At 32.6% G+C, this 23,102-nt stretch overlaps 1 protein-coding gene across 2 annotated transcripts in view; it reads left to right on the top strand.

The window, feature by feature from the left end:
- Window positions 1–23,102, top strand: part of Kdm3 (Lysine demethylase 3) — a 1,124,787-nt gene that overhangs the window by 339,381 nt on the left and 762,304 nt on the right. For both annotated transcript variants that reach the window (XM_075365596.1, XM_075365594.1), the window contains exons 5-6: window positions 5,045–5,129; window positions 20,882–20,973. In XM_075365596.1, the coding sequence (XP_075221711.1) occupies window positions 5,045–5,129; window positions 20,882–20,973 (177 nt within the window). The remainder of the gene's footprint in view (window positions 1–5,044; window positions 5,130–20,881; window positions 20,974–23,102) is intronic.

The following is a 23,102-nucleotide window of genomic DNA, read 5'->3' as shown; positions in this document are numbered from 1 at the left end:
AGATCCGTTACGTAAACGGGATATACCGTGGTACCTTATTAATTACAGAATTTTCATTCGTTTACTCGGCAGTTTAAAAATTATTAATTTACGTACAGATTCGAGAAATTGGGCGAAAGTACTGTAAAAATTACGTAGCGGATCGTTTAAATTTTTATCAGATAATATTAAGCATTCGATAACGAAGGCATTCGATAACGTAGACTGGAATAAAATGTTCAGCATTTTAAAAAATTAGGGTTCAAATACAGAGATAGAAGAACAATTGCTAACATGTACAGGAACCAAACAGCAACAGTAGCAATTGAAGAACATAAGAAAGAAGCCATAATAAGAAAGAGAGTCCGACAAGGATGTTCTCTATCTCCGTTACTTTTTAATCTTTACATGGAACTAGCAGTTAATGATGTTAAAGAACAATTTAGATTCGGAGTAACAGTACAAGGTGAAAAGATAAAGATGCTACGATTTGCTGATGATATAGTAATTCTAGCCGAGAGTAAAAAGGATTTAGAAGAACGGCATAGATGAAGTCCTACGCAAGAACTCTCGCATGAAAATAAACAAGAAGAAAACAAAAGTAATGAAATGTAGTAGAAATAACAAAGATGGACCGCTGAATGTGAAAATAGGAGGAGAAAAGATTATGGAGGTAGAAGAATTTTGTTATTTGGGAAGTAGAATTACTAAAGATGGACGAAGCAGGAGCGATATAAAATGCCGAATAGCACAAGCTAAACGAGCCTTCAGTAAGAAATATAAGTTGTTTACATCAAAAATTAATTTAAATATCAGGAAAAGATTTTTGAAAGTGTATGTTTGGAGTGTCGTTTTATATGGAAGTGAAACTTGGACGATCGGAGTATCTGAGAAGAAAAGGTTAGAAGCTTTTGAAATGTGGTGCTATAGGAGAATGTTAAAAATCAGATGGGTGGATAAAGTGACAAATGAGGAGGTATTGCGACAAATAGATGAAGAAAGAAGCATTTGGAAAAATATAGTTAACAGAAGAGACAGACTTATAGGCCACATACTAAGGCATCCTGGAATAGTCGCTTTAATTTTGGAAGGACAGGTAGAAGGGAAAAATTGTGTAGGCTGGCCACGTTTGGAATATGTAAAACAAATTGTTGGGGATGTAGGATGTAGAGGGTATACTGAAATGAAACGACTAGCACTAGATAGGGAATCTTGGAGAGCTGCATCAAACCAGTCAAATGACTGAAGACAAAAAAAAAAAAAAATATTAAGCGTGTTATTAAAAATCTGTAAAGCGTTTGAAATAACGCCTTAAGAATTAACTATTTTTGAAGTCAAAGCAAACTATAAACTCTTGATAAAATGTCTATTTTCCAGTCGGGATTTACATTTAATAAACACGGATTATTTTAATGTAGTTTTAGTAAAAAAAGAAATTTTGTTGAGTTAACCTTAAAAATGATTAATTTGCAGGTCTAGAATGTACCGTTTCTGCAGCGTACTTCAAAATGCCGTGAAAATCGGAGGATAAGTGACTGTTTTCCTTAAATTAATTAACAGTGTTCTTTAGTGATTTTTTAATTTTATTTAATGTAAATTTAATTCTATTATTTTTGTAATATTATTCGTTCGATTAATTCCAAACCCGGCTGATAGCGATAGAAACACGCAGTTCATTAATGTAATTCGTTAAAGTTTGCGCTTCAACCGGCAAATCTCTAATAATTTTTTCGAGATTTTTCAGGATGAAATATATCTAAAAACCTTCTCGGTTATTGCAACAAACAAGTGTAGACATTTCTTGCGATTAATCGAGTAGTTTTTTCGTTTATCCGAAACAAACAAAAACCCTCTTCCTCTTTACATAATAGAATAGGTTTCTAAAAAGCGAATGTAAAAATTAAAACAATTTTAAATAAAAGTAACTAAAACTTTCTACATTAACAAATGAATGTTCTTATGAAGAAAAAAAAATTATTTGTTAAAGATTGAGATCGATTAAAATTTAAACTTATTATCTTAGAAAAACGACGAAAAAATCAAAAAAAATCGGACATAATAATACTATAACAAATGAACACCCGGACACAAGCATTAAAATTCAGCATTCTAGATTTAGTAATATCAAGAAGATACAAGAATATGAAAATGATGTAAATAATATTTACACTGTTGTGTACTTTTATGCTCAGTGTATTGCATAAATTGGAGTAAAATTAATATTGTTGTACTTGTTATGTTAACACTATTTTGTAACAATATAAAATAATGCTACACAATCTTAGTATTAATATTATTACTATAATTATAATTATAAATTTACCGTTAATAAGTTTGCCTTCCTTAGTTTGTCTTAGCTCGAGGATTTCATATAAAAAACTAGAACGTTATTAAAATTGGATTAAAAAATTATTACGTATCATTTATACAGAGTGGCAAAAACATGTTTAGAATGGTGATTCGTTCACATTATTTGTCGTTATCCACTCTTCTATTTCTTTAAGGAGTCTTTTAAACGTAAATTTAGCAGGAATAAGATTTACTAGTTTTTGCAGAAATATACGTGAAATGTCTTCTGCAAACCGACAGGTCATTTCGGAGTATTAAAAAGGTGATGCTAGAAGGCCTCAGGTTAGATGAGGAATATATTTTCGTGAATATATAAAACAATGATTTTGACGTAGAGCTGTCTGATTGTTAACACGTTAAATACCCGGAATAGGTCATCTGTAGGGTAAAGTGTTTTGGAGCACATACGCTTTATTATAGTTCACGTTTCTTGCGCCATCCGATGAATATATTTCATTCTGCGATATTGATTGGACATACGTAAAATATACAGGCCATTTTCTTTTCTTTTACGATTAAATTACCGATGTAAATTGGAGCTGTACCCGTCGATAGGGTCTCCACCGAAATACAGAATTAATGAAAAATTACGATCTGCATTGTGGAGTAAACACGGCTGTTTTTTTCACCACCAAAAACGAACATATCACTTATCGGGAAATTATAGTAAATGTACCCCGGATTTAATTTCATTTAATATAATTTCTATAATATTCTGGATTTTCACTTATCGCGAAATTATAGTAAAAGTAATAGTACCCCGGATTTAATTTCATTTAATATAATTTCTATAATATTCTGGATTTTCACGCTGAAAATTTGCTTTTGTGGGAGCATATTTCAAAGTAAGGGACCCTTCCTGCTGAAAACTAAATCCTGATCGTAATTTTATTTCATTCAGATAAGCAATAACAGCTCATTTTTAAAACGATTTTAGAAGACAAATGCCCGAAGGATCTATTAAAAATTTATTTTAAAAAAATATTTATAACATCTGACTTTTATTAAGCTGAAAACCTGTCGATTTATCATATTCTTCAATAAATGTTTTGTTGCACGCACGCACGCACGCTGAACTCATTTTTTAAAAATAAAACGTAATCGGTCAATCATTCCCTCTATGTTTTTTTGCTTTTCATTCTAATTCCATTGTGTCTAAGTAATAATTTATTAATAATAAATGAAGAAGGAAAATTTGTATATAACTGTCAAAAACAGGTCGATGTAGACGATGACATTTCTTTCTAATTCGTTTCCGCTTATATCGTTTATAAATATACTAACATTCCTATATGTCGATAAGTTGCTCTTTTATAAGGAAAATAACATGCGTTAAGCATACATGTCAATCTGTCTAATAAAAATGTACGAGTATATTGTATTTCCTTTATTTAACACTACTCTCATAAAAATTTTTTTTTTTTAAATCATTAATTATTTTTATAACGACTTCAAAAAGAGACGGATGTCAAGTGATTTTTTCAAGTCTATAGTTTAAGTTCTTGTGGCGGTTCTGTTTTAAAGCTTTTTCGTATAAAGATAAATGAACGAATGTTTTATCAAATGAAAAATTACATTGTCTGCGTAGACGAATTGAAAATATTTTTATTTTTTTTCGAGGTTATCTTCGCGTAATATTTGATTAATTTATCGTAATGGTACAAACCCACCGGGTTGGTCTAGTGGTGAACGCGTCTTCCCAAATCAGCTGATTTGAAAGCCGAGAGTTCCAGCCTTCAAGTCCTAGTAAAGCCAGTAATTTTTACACGGACTTGAATTACAGATCGTGGATACCGGTGTTCTTTGGCGGTTGGGTTTCAGTTAACCACACATCTCAGGAACGGTCGAACTGAGAATGTACAAGACTACATTTCATTTACACTCATACATATCATCCTCATTCATCCTCTGAAGAATTATCTAAACGGTAGTTACCGGAGGCTAAACAGGAAAAAGAAAGAAAAGAAAGAAAGCGTAATGGTACAACCTACCGGATTGGTCTAGTGGTAAACGCGTTTTCTCAAATCAGCTGATCTGGAAGTCGAGAGTTCCAGCGTTCGAGTCCTACTAAAGTCAGTTATTTTTACACGGACTTGAATACAAGATCGTGGATACCGGTGTTCTTTGGTGGTTGGGTTTCAATTAACCACACATCTCAGGAACGGTCGAACTGAGACTGTACAAGACTACACTTCATTTACACTCATACATGTCATCCTCTGTAGTATTATCTGAAAGGTAATTACCGGAAGCTAAACAGGAAAAAGAAAGAAGCGTAGTGATACGTTGTCTTTATATCATTACGATTTTCGAAATATTTTTGAGGGAAATAAAATTCATGCGAAAAGGTTTGGTGATAAAAAGTAATACATTCTTCCGCATTACAGAGAGCCTTATTGAAATCGGTTGCAAGAACAATATTGCGGTAAAGACTAACAAAAATGTTTTTTAAATCTTTGCCGAATTACCAGTTACTAAGTTGTTGGCATCCATTTTTAATTTCAAATGGACTTTTAAGAGTTGGAATTTAAAGAAAAACCGAATAATTAAATTATTTTCTAGTTTATAGAACAAATTATTAGTAAATTATTGTATAGTTTTTGAAGTTGGCTTTATTCATTTCAATTTTTTTTTACAGAAATTTCTTCATTATTATATTTGAATATTTTATGTTATGTAATTTTAATTTTATTTATCTTTTTTTTTATTTTTACAGGAATTGACTGTAACAGATGATACCGTGCTTGAGGAGCATAACGAAGATCCATGTTTGTTACAGATTCGACTGATCGGCGATGGAGGTAATTATTTTATTTACGTTCTTTATATTTTATAATCGTTGATTTTTTTTTCTTTGTAGTTATACTAAATTTCTGTGCCTTTTTAATCCATCTTTACTTTTCCGGCGAATATTGTTAGAGTAGTTATATTAAAGAGGAATATCGTGCGGTCATCGTGCCAAAAATGGGATATCGTGTTTTATGCAAATATTTACGTTTTAGACTCCCAAGTAGTTCATCTAGACCATTCGTTCTCAAAGTGGGCAATAACGCCCCCTTGTGGGCGCTGGAGACCTTCAGGGGGGATAGAAGGGCCATAGAAAATTGGGGCGTTCAGGTGGTCTAGGAAGGCGATGGCAGATTTAAAAAAAAAAGGCAAACATTATGTTTTTCTGATATATTGAATATGCTATCATTATCGTTGTTGTGTAACCATATAGATACAACTGTAATTTTTTTGAAAGCAATTTTAATAAAAATACTTCCAGATATGAATAAATATGCGTTTTAATTGCTCTCATTTAAAATGTAAGTTTCAACTCGGAAATAGAATATGCTTCGCTTAAAAACAATAATTGCAATAACATAAACAATAAGATACGCTCTTAAAAACAGCAATTGCAATTATCATTTTTAACAGATTGTAAGTTTAAAAATTTTGTGGGGCGCTAGAAAAGTTTTTTTTTTAATGGGGCGATGGGTTCGAAAAAGTTTGACAATCAGATCAAAAGTTTGGTCTAGAACTTGACCAAAAAAGGGTAGCACTTTGGAAAACTACTTTGGCAAATTTGTTATCTGCATTCCTTACATAAATATCAGAAAAAAAAGGTTTTTCAATAATCACTTCTCGCCTCTTAAACGTTTTTGTTAACCTCCCTTCGGTTTTAATAGTCTAAAAAGGTGTTTTGGTATTTTATACGTAATATGAAAAACGTCTACAACTTTCTAAAATTATAAACCTCGGACCTGAAACGTAAAAACGTTTCTTTGAAAATTTTTACGTTCTTATTTTTCATTATCATAAACGTTATTCTTTTTTCAAAAATTTTAAACAAGTCTTTTTTTTTAAATGTAATATTTTGTTTTTGTTAAAATTTACTTCTTTATAAAAACCTTTTTACTAAATTGCCTCCGCGGAGTAGACAGTTATCAATATTTTTTATTCGAGATTTGGAAATCTTGACGCTTAAAGTTTATTTTCGAATCATTATAATCGGTAAAAAATTTTAAAAAAGATTCGGAAAATTTTTTTTGTTACTTATATTTAAACGTTTATTCTGAAAATAAAAATAGAACTTTTAACGATCGAATCGCAAATTTACCGGCAAAGCCGGAAAGGGTTTACAATGAAAAAGCTGTCCGATATATTGTGCGACTCGACCGTCACAGCCGGGAAAATCATGAAATACCTTGCACAGGTAATTTTATTTTTAATTCGGTTTTTGTTACTTAAAAAATAAATTAGTTAAAAGAAGAGACAGACTTATAGGCCACATACTAAGGCATCCTGGAATAGTCGCTTTAATATTGGAAGGACAGGTAGAAGGAAAAAATTGTGTAGGCAGGCCACGTTTGGAAAACAAATGTAAAACAAATTGTTAGGGATGTAGGATGTAGAGGGTATACTGAAATAAAACGACTAGCACTAGATAGGGAATCTTGGAGAGTCAAATGACTGAAGACAAAAAAAAAAAAAAAATTATTCAGTAATACTGCTTTTATGTAATACTTGTTTCGCTTCTTAATCCGGTTATGAGATTAGATTACTAAACACATTAATTAAATCTACACTCAAATATAATAATTTAAATTATTATGTTGGCTCGTTAATAAAACGATAAAAATAAACTAGATGAATAAATTATTTTTATAGTTTTTTTGTTTTAATCGTATATTTATTTTAAATTATTTTCTTCTTTTAATATTTTATTCGGCTTAAAAAATAAACAACTCATAATAGAAAGTACGAGTAGATGTATAAATTAATTAAAAAACCGGAAATTTAAAAAAATGTAATTTTAATAGTATTCATCCACGTTTTACTTTTACCTTGGTATAATGTAAATTATTTCTTAGAAATAGGTGGCTTTTTTATTTTACAGGAGAATGGCAAAAATACTTGAGTAAAACATCTTTATTTTCGTTTACGTAATTTTTTTTAAGAAGATAAAAGGACCGAAAATTTTGTAATTCGCATTAAAACATTTTTATTTTATTTTGTGTTTTTTATTTAAGTGTTTTTCTTTACGCATTTCGCCGTATATCTGCTGCATCCCCTTTCTTTAAGATGATTTTTCTTTTACTTACTCGTACTCGAGTAAATTGATCTTCGTTTGCACATTTTATTGTTTGTACTTTTACGGCTAACAAAATTTACACGGAACGTATTAACGTACGGGCAAAACGATCTTTTTTTCTTTTATTTTATTTTTGATAGCTTCGAATTCAATTTTTCTATCCTTCAATTCGTTTTTAAATAATCACTTTTCATTTCGTCACTTGTAACCTGTCGACCCGATAATTTTTAACAATTTACTGTTTTTTTTGTTTTAACAACGGTTTAATTATCAAAAAGGCTATTGTCACCCGACATTAAGATAATTGAATATTATTACAATTTGTCTGCTACCTGTACGTAATAATATTCGCTTTCAAGTCGTAATTTTTTATTTTTATAATTTTTCTGTTGTAGATATTTAGCTATCAAAAAAAAATCAGTTCTGCATACGTTTTTTTTAAATCGTTTTGATTCGATGGGATTTACGCTTTCTAAGAACCTTTTGGAGTATCAGTACTTTCTTCGGTTAGTGGTCCGGTATCACTTCTGTTAATACCCACTGTCTTAAAAAGTACAGGAAACCCCTTTACTAGGTAATAGACGTATAAATGTAATTAATGTTGCGTTTTGTCGTTACGTCAAAATCTTTTATATATACTTTTTCTGTGTTATGTCGTGAATTCGGTACGGTTAATGTCTTCGTATGAAAGCCTCTCTGCTGTGCGGTATTTTCAAAAGTCGATACTGCTGTTAAGTGCACCTGCTCTAATGTAGAATTGGTTATGTTATCTCCGAATCGGTGGGTAAATCCTCTTTCATTCTTCCGGTGTAGCGGTATCTATTTTACACTTTAAACCTCTTCAGGGATTTGTATCCGTCCGCTTTTGAATTTTTCCGTATTTTGTTCGTTCTGTGAAATTAAACCGACTAAATAATAATATGTTTAAATATATTATGTTTTTGTAACTTAATGTCTTTATTACTCGCGTTCGTATTTTGATAATCGAATTACGATCGTAATCGCATTACTCGTCCGTAGATTAAGCCGAAAGATTTAATCGGCGAATTTTAACGATTTTAAACACGGATTTTACTCCGAACAGAAACATTCTTGAAATTATATTTCAGTATAATTCATGTATTGTACGGAATAACAGTACCTTTCTCTTTTCAGCAGCTCTTTAAATTGGGACATGTCTTGAAAAAATATATATCTGTCAATATCTCCGCGAACGGAGAAGGAAGTTTGAATATGAGGTTGTATTTTCTAATACTCCTATAATGTGATGAATTTTGTAAATTAATTCTTTCGGAATCTCTTCGCACACAAGTATTAAGACCGTTCGTTGTACTGTTATTAATAATGTTAATAAGAAAAAGTTATTAAGAAATGTTATTAATAAGAAAAGTTTATTAAGAAAAAGCCGACGACACAGTTGCAGGACTTTCCCATCACGCGGCCTTTTTCTGATGCACGGCATACAGACATAACTTAATATAAATATATATATAATTTTATTTAAATATACTATTTTTTGTTTTATTTAATTCCATGATTCTAACTAAAGCGTGCGCGCATGCCGTATTTAATTCGCGCGGGTGTGGCTGTACTAGCGGCGACGGTCGAAACTAACTATACTAATATAATTTCACAGCTTACATAGAACAGATTTCGCTTTTACGGTCAGCAGATCGGTGTAGCCGCGAAGCTTAATGCACCAGGCACCGAGATAACCGGGCGGTCAAGTTCGAGGCTCAGCCCAGATCTTGTTTTTTTTTACACTTTAAATATTATTCATTTATTTAATTCTACCGCTCACATGTGACGTCACAACGTAGCAGTCAACTACAGCAGCATTTTTTTTTTTTTGATGGGGGTGCGATTTTGCACAAACAACTTTTTTTGGTAAATATTGTTATTTTTTAATCGTTAACAAATGCGACTAAGAAAAATATGACCTAATTAGACGAAATATAGAGATAGTGAGAATGGCCTCGCTATACAGCCTCACTCCATTGACTTTTCAAGTTGAAAATGTAACGGCATAAATGCCCCATATATAAAAGTAGTCTGACCGAACAAAAATCGGTCTAGTAGTTCTGGAGATATAAGATGATTTAGACGCCGGCACCGAACACACACACACACACACACACACACGTACATACGAACATTAACATCCGGAAAATTTCCATCCGGTTTTTCGAGTTCCTTATGTGTCAAAATGTCAGGATCCGGTGAAACCCGTATACGAGTATGTCCAAATCGGACCGATTACAATACATTCTCTTCTAGAGCTATAGCTCTGCTGTAGCGCTATCTAGACGGTAAAGAAATATATTCATTTCTATAATTGTGAACATCTTAAATGAAATTCCCGATAGGCAGATTCGATATGCTGCCGGCCGGTTCGTATTATCGTGTATCCTTTTTCATCGTTGTTGTCGAAAGGAAATTTAGTTTATTTACTGTTTTGTTGTACTTTTTTTTCTATTATTAATTCACCGCTTAAGCTCAAAGCTTGTGTGTGGGAATATGTAACGGAAAGCGAGGATAATTTAGTGTAGCGTATGAAAAGTGTCATCTCTGATCGAGATTCGAACCCGGGGTTTTCTGGATAAAAGGCTGATCCGCTACTACTTTGCTGAGAGTGTCGGCAAATCATTCTGTATTGAAAAGATATAATTATTCGATTACCGTATTCCTCTTTGTAGTGCGCGCATACTGTTGTTAATAATAAGAAAAAGCAAAGCGGTAAAGATTGTTAATCGTTGAAATTGTAACTGTAATAGTATTATTTAAATTCATGTAAAAATAAAAATATTAATAAACGTAATTTCAAAATACAGAATTTTTAAACGACAAATTTTTTATCGATTTCAAACCTTAAAGCCGTAGCTCTTTTCAATCGCTATGCGGCCATCGTCACTTGCTGTACTCCTCTTCTCATCTTGACATCGGTTGATGTTCCTGCCGGTCGTGTTATTTTTTTAGCAAACCGACACGTATTTAGAATGCGGTATTTCGTAAATACATACAGCGAAATGTATCGTACTACTGAATCAAACGTACTGTTTCTCCTCTGAATAAGGTTTATCGCTTTTACTTTGTTACAGAATATCACCTTCATTATTACGGAAAAAAATTACAACACTAATCTTCTAAAAAACTCAATTAATTTTTTTTTAGTTTTTGAGTTAATTCATCACAAAAGCTCACAAAGAAGCTTTCGTTCGTGGGAATATGAATATAGAAATTTGTAGCGTATGAGAAACAATCCCCGCCTGACCGTTTTTCGAACCCGGGACCTCCGGATGAAAAGCGAAATTCTACCACTCCGCCACGGATATCGGCTTTTTTTCCACATTGTACTTTTACCATCCGCTCGCAAATTAAGGTTTCTTTAGTTTACTCTAAAGAATTGTCCTTTTTTCTCATCGATTCAAATAAAGTATGTTTTATTTTAAACGTTCGGTTTATACATCAATTAAGGAACTGAAAAAATATTTAAGTCGCGTCTCCGCAAATCTTCAACGGGTTGTATTTTCTCAAAACCATTCTTCTTTTGATGAGCGGATGAAGAGCTTCTACACAACCTCTCCTATTTCAAAACTTACAGTAAGACAAAATAACCCAGCAATTGCGACCCCTCCGGAAAAGGGGACGCATTGCTCCCTCCTTATAGCTAGTGTCCCGTTGTGGCGTATTCCTGCTAGCCTATTAAAGAGTTAGCACCGAAAGGACTTCAGTGGACGGTCTGAAGAGGAATTACGTCGGGAGGACAGGCTTTATAAGCCTAGCCTTCCGCGGTCGGCCCATGAAATGGGTTCGATAACGCTGGTTTAACAACGGATTGGAATGCAATTAAATCCGTCTTAAATTCACTAAATTAATAATAAACAAAACTTGAAAAACTAGATCCGAGATTAAAAATAACCCTTTTAAAAAAAAACAAGCCCGATTAGAATGATCCATCCAGCAGCAAGGTCTGTCCAGGTTCTGCGATGGAGTAGGGAGTAATAAACTCCTGCCAACTTTGCATTCCATTCCATTTTGATGACTTCTGATTTGTAATCTAACTATCGATTATTTAATTTTTTCGTGTTCCTAGATATTTTACGCGATTTCAAAACGAACAGCTATCCGTCCAAACCTTTTTGTATTCGACGAAATATAATTCAAAACGGAAAATCTTCTCCCTTCGGTTCGTTCTAAAGATTCGTATAATACGTTCACCGGGTATTTAGCGAAAAATTGTATGGAGTTAGTTGAAGCTATCGACCTAAATTTATATGGATTTTAAGTACAATATTAAACTTGTATATTAATGTATAATACAAGTAATAAAAATATATACTTGTACGTATATATTTTCAATAAAAAATGTTTTGTCTATTTGCACACTATTAGCCGCAATTTTTCTTCTGGAAAAGTGTTTCTTATTATATAATGTCGTATTCGTCTCTGTGAAGAGGGCAAAGGGAAACCGGTCATGTGATACCGGTTATTTTATTGAATGGCTCGGCCGCTTTTGTGAGGTAGCTTGTGATCTCAAAAAAACAGGTGTCTCGTCATTTAAAATCTTCGTAGGTCTTATAGTAATTATTTCTTCAGATTTACCGTTTTACTTACTACGTTTTGGATTTAATTTGACGGCTTTTTATGACATTTAAAATATAAATTTAAATTTTTCTTGGAAAAAGAACTAAAAAAAAAGTTTTTTTCATTTTACTTTAATTTTATTTATTAAATAATTAATTAATATTTTGAAGCTACAGTTAATCGGCGTATTTTGAATGTTTAAGGTTAAAGCTATTTTGCGGTTTGAATTCCAAAATAACGAATCGACGATCCATTAAGCTTGTTCAAGTATTTATTAACGGAAACATTAATCTCTCTATAAATAAATGATTTATGCGTATTTATCATCTATAATAAAGGTTAAGCTTTTAAAGGAGATCGGTTATATTATGATATCGATTACCTGCCTGTATATTACGTGACCGTCAGGTCGGTCAGGATGTGGGATGGAACTTTTGTTACGGTCATCGATGTGTGATGTGTGCTTATATATATTTTATTCGGATCGTGCAACGGTTCACTAGTTGCATGCGTACTTTTCACTCCTCGCACATGCATGCACGTCGGTCTGTCTTTGTCTTCGTGCCATCTTGTCATTCGCCGGAACAAATCCATGTCAAGGCCCGATTGTTTCTTGTTTTTTTTTTCTAGTAACCTCTTAAAATCTGTTTAAATAATAAAGGTGGGTGCCCTTTTATTATTAATTCTATTATGTCTGTTCAGAATTAATGTTTCTTTGTTTAATCTCTACTGCTTTTCCCTTTTTTTTCGCTTAACCTAATCCTGTAATTAAATGTTGACATTTCCTTCTGAATTCTTATATTAAATCAATTGTTTATTGTTCGTAATCTTTGCTTATTTATATGGAATTCGTAATGTGAATCGCTCAACACTTCATTCTTTATATATACATGTTACGGTAAATGTGTTAAGTCCGCCTCCATTGTTAAAGAATTTAATAAATGTATAGCAATTTATTAAATATACCGGTCATTTTACATATTCTCCGTATTAACGTATTTTATATATTAAAACAACTCGGCTGTAAGCACTAATTACTGAATTTATAATTTAAATAATCAAAACATTACTGTTTATTAGCTGAGGTTAGCCGGTGTAGGTTATATTTAGTTAAATTATCATAACCTCTTCCTTTTTCAGTTTAGCCTTCGGAACCACCGTAAGGTATTAATTCAGAGGATAGATTCTCATAACCTAACCGAACATAACCTTCCCTCGCTAACCTCGACTAATTAAAGTTAAATATACAAATTTTATGTGTTATTCTCCGACGTAGGAGGCGATTGTACATATTCACCTGTAATTATGCGTAATCACCGGATTAATCAAATTTACCGTAACATATATATATATTAGTTACCGAATAGCTTCGACGTCACGTGGCACCTTAGAGCCTTATGGCAGCCCTGAAAAGGGCTGTTTGAAGTTTTTGGAGTGATGGCCCTGAAATAAGCCGTTTATGTGTTTTGCAAGGTAGCCCTGAGAAGGTCTGTCGGGTCCGGAAGCTGATCTCCGGCGATGATAGCTAGCTCGTCCGTCGGAATCGGACCGAGCTTCCCCTCGGCGGATGTTGGGTCCCTACTACAGCGTGGAAGCGGTAGCCCCCAGAGGCCCACTGCCTCGGTCGTCTATCGCCGATGCGGTTCTCTCCGAGCGATCCCACGTCGGGCCGGCTCCTGCTGATGGGCCCGGGGATTTGAACCCCGGCAAGCTGGGGCGGAAAGGTAGCGTCCGCACCCAGCGACTCCCTCCGTCCAGGCCTGCTACTCCGGCGGGGATGTTGGCATACGCCCGGTGGTCCCACGTTGGGTCAGCCAGGAAACTTCTTTCTTTTTCCATCATTTTCTTCTTAACCAAACGGTGATCGGCAACGAATAGCTCTCTCTCTATGCTGTTCGGCTGTTTTTATAGGCGCCTGCGAATGGAGAGGTCGTAGCACCGCTGTGGTGGGAGAGTTGTGCAATCAGCTGGCTTGGTGGGACGGTTAGCGTCGTGCTCGCCTATTTGAAGCTCGCATGTATGTGCCAACAATATATATATTTATATATACGGAGTGATCGGAAGTCACTGTACTCCCTAAAGTTAGAACTAAGATTTGTAGCGTGTTATAAATAAAAATGCGATTTACTAATGAATTATTTTATTTACTCACTTGAAACATAGTATTAACTTTACCGGTCCAGTAAGTCTGTATGTTCGCCCTCATGTTGCACGCAGAATTCTATACGTAGCTATGTCCTCTGTGACATGCGATGGAGCATTTCTGGTGTTACGTTACGGAAGGCATCCCTCACAGCGTCACTTCATCCTGCTGCAACCATACTCGTTCCACGGGATCCTTCACTTGAAGCTGCGGTACTAACTGCGCCTCCAATATCTCTAAATAAGTTTGTGCATTCACTGGCCCGTCGAAAAAATAACTACCAAACAAATGACGAGGTGTCATTTCAACCCGTATCATGACGTGCGATTAAAATAAGTACGATTAAAATTTGTGTACATCTTAATTTACAATGCTAACCGTCATCCCTATTTTCTTATCATCGGATCTCACTAAACCTTTCGAGGAAGTAAAATTCAAATGTATCGTTCATAACTTTTCAAAAAAAAAAAAATTGCGTATGATCGCAATATAATTACTCTAATCTGCTACGTTCAGCGATTTATTTATAAGGAGGTCTATTAGCTAACGGTAAACATAATTATTCTAAATAATAAATATTAACATTTTTACACGCCTTTTAGTAGAAAATAAATTTATTTGTTACCGGATGGAATTTGTATGTAGTTTTTGTGAACGACGTAATATTTGAACTTCCGTATAAGTATTATCATCATGCCACTTAAGTCAGTCGCATCGCTATTCATGCCTAACGGCATGATGGGGACTTAACAAGTATAATTTTGAAGTATCACGTGTTAATTAAAAAACACCGTTAATTATTTTTTTCATATATTAATAAAAACTAATTCGTTCAAATCGTACAAAAATAAACCGTTAAACGCCATTATAGTTAGAACATTAACGACAGTCGCATAGCTATTTGTTTACAATGGTTCTCCGCGCGCGCGTATGCATGTGCCTGCGTAATTTTACAACAAATGCGCTGTACTTAATTATGTATTTAGGAAAAGGAAGATAAGAATGAATTCATCTTATGCGGCGTCGGATAGAAGGGTACATATAGGCGTAGATAGTGATTTAAGCTTATCCGTTTTGTTTCGAGAATTTTCAACATAATATCAGTAGTAGCCGTTCAGAGAAATGTCTTCGAACCTTTTTTTTAAGGGAGACATTCACAGCGGCGACTTGACTGCAAAAGGGTTAAACGCAAGTAAAGAAACATTGAAGATTCGTGTCGCTTGTAATATAAAATATAGCGATATAATTTTATCGAGTAAGGCAGATGAAATTCATAGATATCATCGGACTTGCCAAATCATCTATTACCAAAAGAAGTTTGGAAGAATACACGAGACAAGTCGTCGTGAGCAGACGACGATAGAACTACTCAAAAAGAAGTTCCACAGTCCCATCGAACAGGAATGTACGAGTATATTTGTATCTAATGATGACGGTTACCTTTATAAATTGAAATTATTTTCGATTAAACATAGAAAATCAAGAAAACTGTGATGTGTACAATTTTTTCATCGTGCTAGAAATTTGTTGGTATTAAAATTGTTAAATAAATCGCCTATCATCGTTATTGTAACCATCGACTGAATTAACCGAATATTGTCGTTATTAAAATTGTTATACAAATTTGTAATTCAAAATCTTAAAAAAGATCAATTTTATGTACATTTTTATTATTTTATTTCATCCGCAGGACGTTTTATTGATATTAAACTTATTTTTGTCCGGCGTATATTGCTCGAGGTATACGAAAAAAATTATTTTTTGCCAACTTACCCCTACCGGAGCCCTTGATCTCCACCTTTGTGCCTTCAGGATTTGGCATCAGGGAAACATATACGACCTTAACTCTAACAAGCAGACATTTACGCTGAAACCTTTTTGAAAAAATGAGTTTTGTTGCAAATAAAAGGCAAAAAACTGCTATTTTTTATGATTTTTTTCAAAAACTATTCATTTGGAAAAGAAAGTGGTGAAGGGAAAAATTGTAGAGCTTGGAAAGACAAACAGAATTTGGTATAAATTATTTCATCTGACCCACATTTATTGACATATACGGACAAAATTATTTTTTCAACTTTAACCCTGCCTGGGGGCCCTTGGTCCCCGGTTGCGTGTTTGCCCGTCGGAATTTGAAAAACTCTCGGTAGTCCACACTACTTCCGATATAATTTGTCTATTTCATGACGGGTGGAAAAATCGTATTCTCTTCGAGAATATGTTCATTATATCGGTTTTAAACTTCTTCTGATAATTTAACCTGTTTGATTATTGTCGCCGTGATAATTTATTTACAGATTTTTTTTTTTGTGGCGGTTCTGTATATTTTATATCTAATCTTAGGCAGTTAATAATCTAAATCTAAGTAAATATAATTCAACTACATAATTTAATAAATCGATTTAAGTAGGTTGTTTTATTAGTTGCAAACCAGACATTAAAGATATTTCTACAATATAATATCTAAAGATAATAATATATCTAAAGATATTTCTACAAATATATTTTATTCTAAAAAAGTTAACTTGTTATATATATCACATTGTTTATTTATTTCGTACTTGAATTTTTAGTTTCGTATAAATACACATAGTTTCAAAATTCAAGTCTAAAAATAAAAAACCTTTGCGTTTAAATAAAAAGATAATCGATGAGATTTTCCAGAAGGGATGTACGTTCTTAAAACACGCACGCGCGCACGCAGACGCACACACATACATTATACGGGTTGTGCGTTGTTGAGTTTTCATACCAGGAGAACAAAACTTGAAACCGGTGTCGTTCCGTTGTTATGCACGGCTGTGATATCTAAAGAGCAGCAGACAACAACGCCTTTGAACTTATATGAGCCTGGTATAGTACGCATGAAATAAACGACAACTGTGGATCGTTTTAAGACAAAAAAGCAGTTCAACCCGTACGTTTTAGGCATGCGTTTATAATAATTAAATTATAATGTATGGATTTAAGTATTACCTTCAGAGATTGCCAATAACAGTTATAATTAATTATATTATCTATTATTATAGGTTTAATTAAATTTTATACATATAATGGCTACTTAATAGGAAAACTGTTTGGAATTATCCAACAAAGTATAAATTTGACTTTTAGGGTTAATCAATTTTAATTAATTACGTTATCTAGTTCAATGACGGTTCAAAATAATTTATATTTTATATATTTATATATATATATATATATATATATATACATTTTTTTTTTCATATGACTGTTCCACATTTTATTTTGTTTTTTGGATTTTTTTTAATATTGTATACTTCTTAAAATAAATAATCCTCTTTCTTCAAGGAAAGAAGATAAAAACAATTTCTAAAAGAAGGTATACACACTAAAGATAAAAAATAAATTTTACGTAAGCTAAATCGGTTTTACGCAGCATGTTCTCGGGAATCATTGATCAAAAACTCTTAATTTACTGCTTTTCCGCCTGACAAAGTAATGATCCATGATATTTCAGACTTTTCTTTAAATAAATTAAAAAATAAAAATATACTATTGTACTTCTTTCTGTCATCATCATCATTATTATTATCACTAAATACTGTTCCCGATCGCCTTTCAATTTTTCTTCAAAATTTATGTCGCGATGCAAGTTCAGTGTAGCGTGAAGAATGTGATTTTGCATCAACTGTTTATAAGAATCTTGTAAACGATATTGAAAATTTAGGTAAGGTTAACTAGAATCGGAAATCCACCAGATAATCAAATTTAAATATTTATTATTTCCTGTAGTCTGTCGAAGCGTTACCTAAAACAAATAACTACACTATAGCCTGATAAAACTTTAATTTAGCTGAAATGTAGAAGGCTTTCTCGCATTGCGTACGACGCATTAAAATGATATTCTGATAGTAAACCGCGACGCAAACGATCAAATCTGCTAATTCTTCTGTATTTCTGAAACAATTTTAGTTTCATTAGTGAAGTACGAGTAATGTAATTCTTTTTTAATTTGTAACTTGTTAAATTTTTAACGGTCGATCATCGGTAAGGAGCAGCGACAACATCTCTGTATTTCATGCAGAAAGTTCGGGATTTGAATCCGGGTTAGGGTAGGCAATTTTTCATACGCCATAAAATTGATTCCTTATCGCTGAAAAAAATGTTTAAGGTAGCGATATACTGCAAAGGGAATTAAAAAAACCAAGAACGGAACTATACTTATTTTGATAAACGACATTGCGATGTTACTCTGTATATATTTGTTCTGATTCAGTTTCAGTTTATTAACTTTTATAAAAACCGCTCGATTATTTTTGTTTAAATCTTAAATCGGTTAATTGCTGAGTTGTAAAGCCAGATATTCCGGGAAAACCGGAATATGTGATTTATGCGCGTATTTTATCTTTATCGGCAACAAAACAAAGGAAATAAAAGATGTTTATTTGAAATTTGATTTTATAATAAAATCAGTTTTAGGTATTTTTACGTTCGATTTTTTCTGGAGCGATAACATGGTAATAATATTCAATAGCGTATAATATTTTTGGGCGGTAAAATAAGACGAAAACGGTTCTGATTGTTTATTTTATTAAACTGTTTTTCGCTGATTTTCAATTTCTATTTATAAATTAATGTTTTATTGGAACCGAAAATAATGTTTTTCAAAATTTGCTGTCAGCTGTAAATATATTGGTGACGATTTTATAAAATAATTAAACGCGTTTATAAACATTATTTAAATGTGAACGTGGAAAACTCTCAAAAAAAGAGAATAGTATGGTAAAATTGGCCGATTTCAACTTTCACACAGTCATCATTAGATGCTGTAGAGTTGTATTAAAAAGATCTAAAAAAGCTAACACAGTTGTTTCTGATGCACGGCTTACTCACACGTACACATAACTCGATTTAAAATATTTATCACTTCATCTACATATAATATTTTTCGTTTATTTAATTCAATGATTCTAACTAAAGCGCGCACGCATACCGTACTTAATTCGCGCGAGTGTAGCGGTATTAGCGGCAAGAGTCAGCGCTAACTAAACTAATGTAATTTCACAACTTACTGAAAATAAATTTCGCTTGCACGTTCGGCAGCTAGTGTAGACGCGAGGCTTAACGCACCAGACACCGAGTAGACCGGGTAATCGAGTTTGAGACCCGGCTGGACCGAGTTATTTTTTTACATTTTAAATATTATTCATTTATTTAATTCTACCGTTCACCCGTGACATCACAACATAGCAGGCGACTGCAGCATTTTTTGGAGTGGGGATGAGATTTTGAAAAAATATTTTTTCATATATTATAATTTTTTAATATTTAACAATAGCGCCTAAGAAAAATATGACCTTAATTAAGCGAAATTTCGAGATACTGAGGATGACCTCGCTCTACAGCCTCACCCCTTTGACCTTATAAGTTGAAAGTTTAATGACATCAATGCTCCATTTATAAAAGTAATCTGACCAAGTTTGGACAAATCGGTCCAGTAGTTCTGGAAATATAAGGTAAGTTAGAGGCCGACACCGAACAGACGTAAATACGAACATTAACATCCGGAAAATTTTCATACGGTTTTTGGGTTCCTTCGGTGTAAAAACGTCAAGATCCGGTAAAAACCGCATATGCCGAAATCGGAACGATTACAATACTTTCCTTGCTAGAGTTATTGTTCTGTCGAGACGGGAAAGTAAAAACGACAATGATGAAATAATAACTAATCAAACGATTACTTATTTTATACAGTATTTTTACTTGTATTTATAAAATAAGACTAACTATTAATTAAAGATTATCCGCTGTCGTCTTTGGCATTTCCAGTAGAAAGCGGAAAAGTAGCTTAAAAAACTAAATCTAAGTCTATGGGAATCTCGAATGAGCTTGCTCTTCACGGCATAATAAATTTTTTTTACGTAGGGTTTGACGATACAATATTTATCTTAATTATTTGTTGCGCCAATATTTACTATCTTAGTAAATCGCACAAACAATTAACTTATGAAATATTCCTCCTCGAACAACAATTATTGTTCTTACGAAAGACTTTTGCAAAAGATTTTTAATTATTCAAAATTCTGAAACTTGGTTTTATATTCTCCATTATCGCCACTCAATGGTAAAGTTACTTCATCTTCTTAATAAAGTAAGCTTCCCGTTAAATCCCGTTTGTTACTACTTTTCAGATAATATTGGATTAAGACCGGATCTCTTTTATCTTCTACGTTTATAATGAGCAAAATGAATGTCGGTCATTTATTTTAGTCCGTTCTTTTAATTTATTCTATGTACCCGACATTGTAATAAATATCCTTTTAAATATATTTAAGTGCGGCCCCACTTTCGACGGTTTAGTTGTATCTGAGAGAGGAATCCCTTTTCTTGGATAATTTGCTTTTAGTCAGCAGTTATTTTCATTTTATAAATGCCAGGTAATGATTATTATTGTACGTTTGTCGTATTGTAAGTTACATATTATACAGATTTCTCGGTATCTACTCGTCGTTGTTTACGATCAAAACGGTCAATTAGTTACAGGACCGCGTAAAAAATTATTTTTTTGTGCAGTTATTTAGAGATTTCCATCTGCTTCAATAATAATCGTTTTGCTAAGTTATTTCATCGTGTTACTGACAATTTTTGAATAATTTTTCATAATAATGAGATAAAATTATGTTTATTTTAAACGTACTAGAGTAATCTCATTTAGTTGTTTAATTAATTTTATTATCATTGCTTTGTTTTTTATCTTATACGTCATCATTAAAATTCTCTTTATGCAGTGGTCGACTCCATCATGCGAGGAGAGGAAGTCGGTATCACCCCTAGAAGGTCAAGGTCGTCAGCTGCGCCGACACACCATCTCCCACCACCTGTAAGTACTGTACATTTTTATCGTTATTAAATTACCCTTTTCTTTCTTCCTTTTGTTTTCTTGTCATTTTTCATCTTATTTAGATAAAAGAAACGAAATAAAAAAAGTAGTAGTGGAGGAAATGCTGCCTCGCCTTTTTCCTGCCCGCATTTTGTTTCTTTTAACGAAGCGTATCGTGTTTTATGTCGTGTTACTTGCTTATAAAATTGTTGTGTACAGGCTAAATGTAATGTATATATAAAGCTTTAGCAAAAAAAAAAAATAATAATAATAAATTAATTATTAGTTGTCAGATGAAATTGTAACAGTAAAAGATTTTTCTTTTAGTTTATTTTCTCTTTTATTCAAGATTCTATGTCAATTATTTTCTATAACAATTTTTTATTTAATTTGCTTACGGTGTTCAAAATTACCGTACTTACGCGTGCGCTTGTGAAATATTCCTTTAAAATCCTAACATTATATTTGGATTTTTAGTTTTTTTTTTTAACTAGCTTCATAATGGATGGAGGTTTTCAATTCGAACCGCTTATATTTTTTATATACGTTTAAAGTCCCTGATGGTTCTTTAATGCGTTTTTACCATAAAACATGGGAAAAAGACTTAAGGAAACATTTGAACGGTACGAAGCGGAGATTTGTCTGCCGTCATCATCGGTTAATGTTACAAATAATATTACTATTATATTAGATAATTGTGTTATCTCTTTTAACACAGCGATGTATAATCTGGTTTCAATATTAAGTAATTTCACTCGGAAATTAAAAAAAAAAAATTAGTTCAATTTAATTAATTAATCGAATCTCTAGTCATGTTTTAAAATCGTCGGTAGTAGTTATTTAACGTTATTCGATTTTTTTTTCTTGCTTTTAACAATACCTTTCATGAAAACAGGTTTCTTCGGTACCATTTATACGGGTTACCCATATAAATAAAACTAAAAGAAAATTTCGATAAAATCTAAAATACAATAAAAAGTGACAAATTATAATAATAACGAGAATTACTCGCTCTTTAAATTTGATTTTTTGAAGTCGATTCCGAAATAAAAACTAAAATCATCTAAATAACTATTAATTTGGCTCTAGTTATAAAATTTCGAATTTAAAGAAAACTTTATAGTTTTTTTTTGTTATTTTTAAAAGTATTTTTATTTTATTTTTATTAAATGTTTCGATGGGATTTTCTACATCTAGAGGGAAACTTGTTTATTCGTTAACGCTGTAGGTGTGATTACATTTGTGTCTGTATTGCGTATCAATTGGGCTGATTAATAGGAATAATCAAGCGGCGCCTGTTTGCAAACTGCATCAATGACACCCGATCGCATGTTTGATATTTCATTATCTTATATACCAGGCGAAGAAAGATTTAATGAACACTCACACTCTGTCACCCTCTACTATCTCTTTGTTTAATGTCGCTATTTCTTCATTTGCATTACTTATGAAAAAAAAAAAAAAAAACATTTATTATTCCAACAATTTTAAACCCGTTACTTAACCTCAACATTTTCTTCGCTCTGCCGAATAAATTCTTCATAAAAAAAATTGGAGTGATCGTATATATATATCTTGGAATTAAAAGGTAAGTCGTTTCATTTATTCGATAACGGTACTTCAAGTAACTTTGTGACCTCTGCTTCATGTCCGTTCGAACACTTCAGTGTTTTGATTTACTCTTGAAAATGAACGAACGTATCGGTAACCGTTGAATCGTTGCGAAGTTAACTAGCTGAAAAATCTTTTTTTAACGTTTGCTTGTTGAGATTTATCAGGATTTTTTTTATTTTTACAGTATTCGGTAAAGAATCAAAAATTGTTACTGAAATAAACGTACGGGTAATTTTAGCGTACCTAAGTTTCTTGTTTCCTTTACGGCTGTACTCTTTAGGTCTGTCCGTTTACTATTCGTTCGTAGTATGAATAACCGCTTTATTGAATAAGTTCAATTCTAATTCGAATACTCTTTTTATATTTATTTCACCGACAATAATTTACTCGGAAATAATTTATTTCCAAAGGATGAATTAATTTAGTTTCGGTTACAAGGTTACTTTTAGTTATTTTGTAAAGTTTATCTCGAGAACAGAACGATGTTTTCGCGAACACATTCGGTCGCATGATCC

Source organism: Lycorma delicatula, chromosome 5, assembly GCF_047948215.1.
Source record: "Lycorma delicatula isolate Av1 chromosome 5, ASM4794821v1, whole genome shotgun sequence".
In the NCBI taxonomy this organism is placed as follows: Eukaryota; Metazoa; Arthropoda; class Insecta; order Hemiptera; family Fulgoridae; genus Lycorma; species Lycorma delicatula.
The sequence above is the reverse complement of the archived record's forward strand: the minus strand, read 5'-3'. Positions and strand labels throughout refer to the sequence as shown.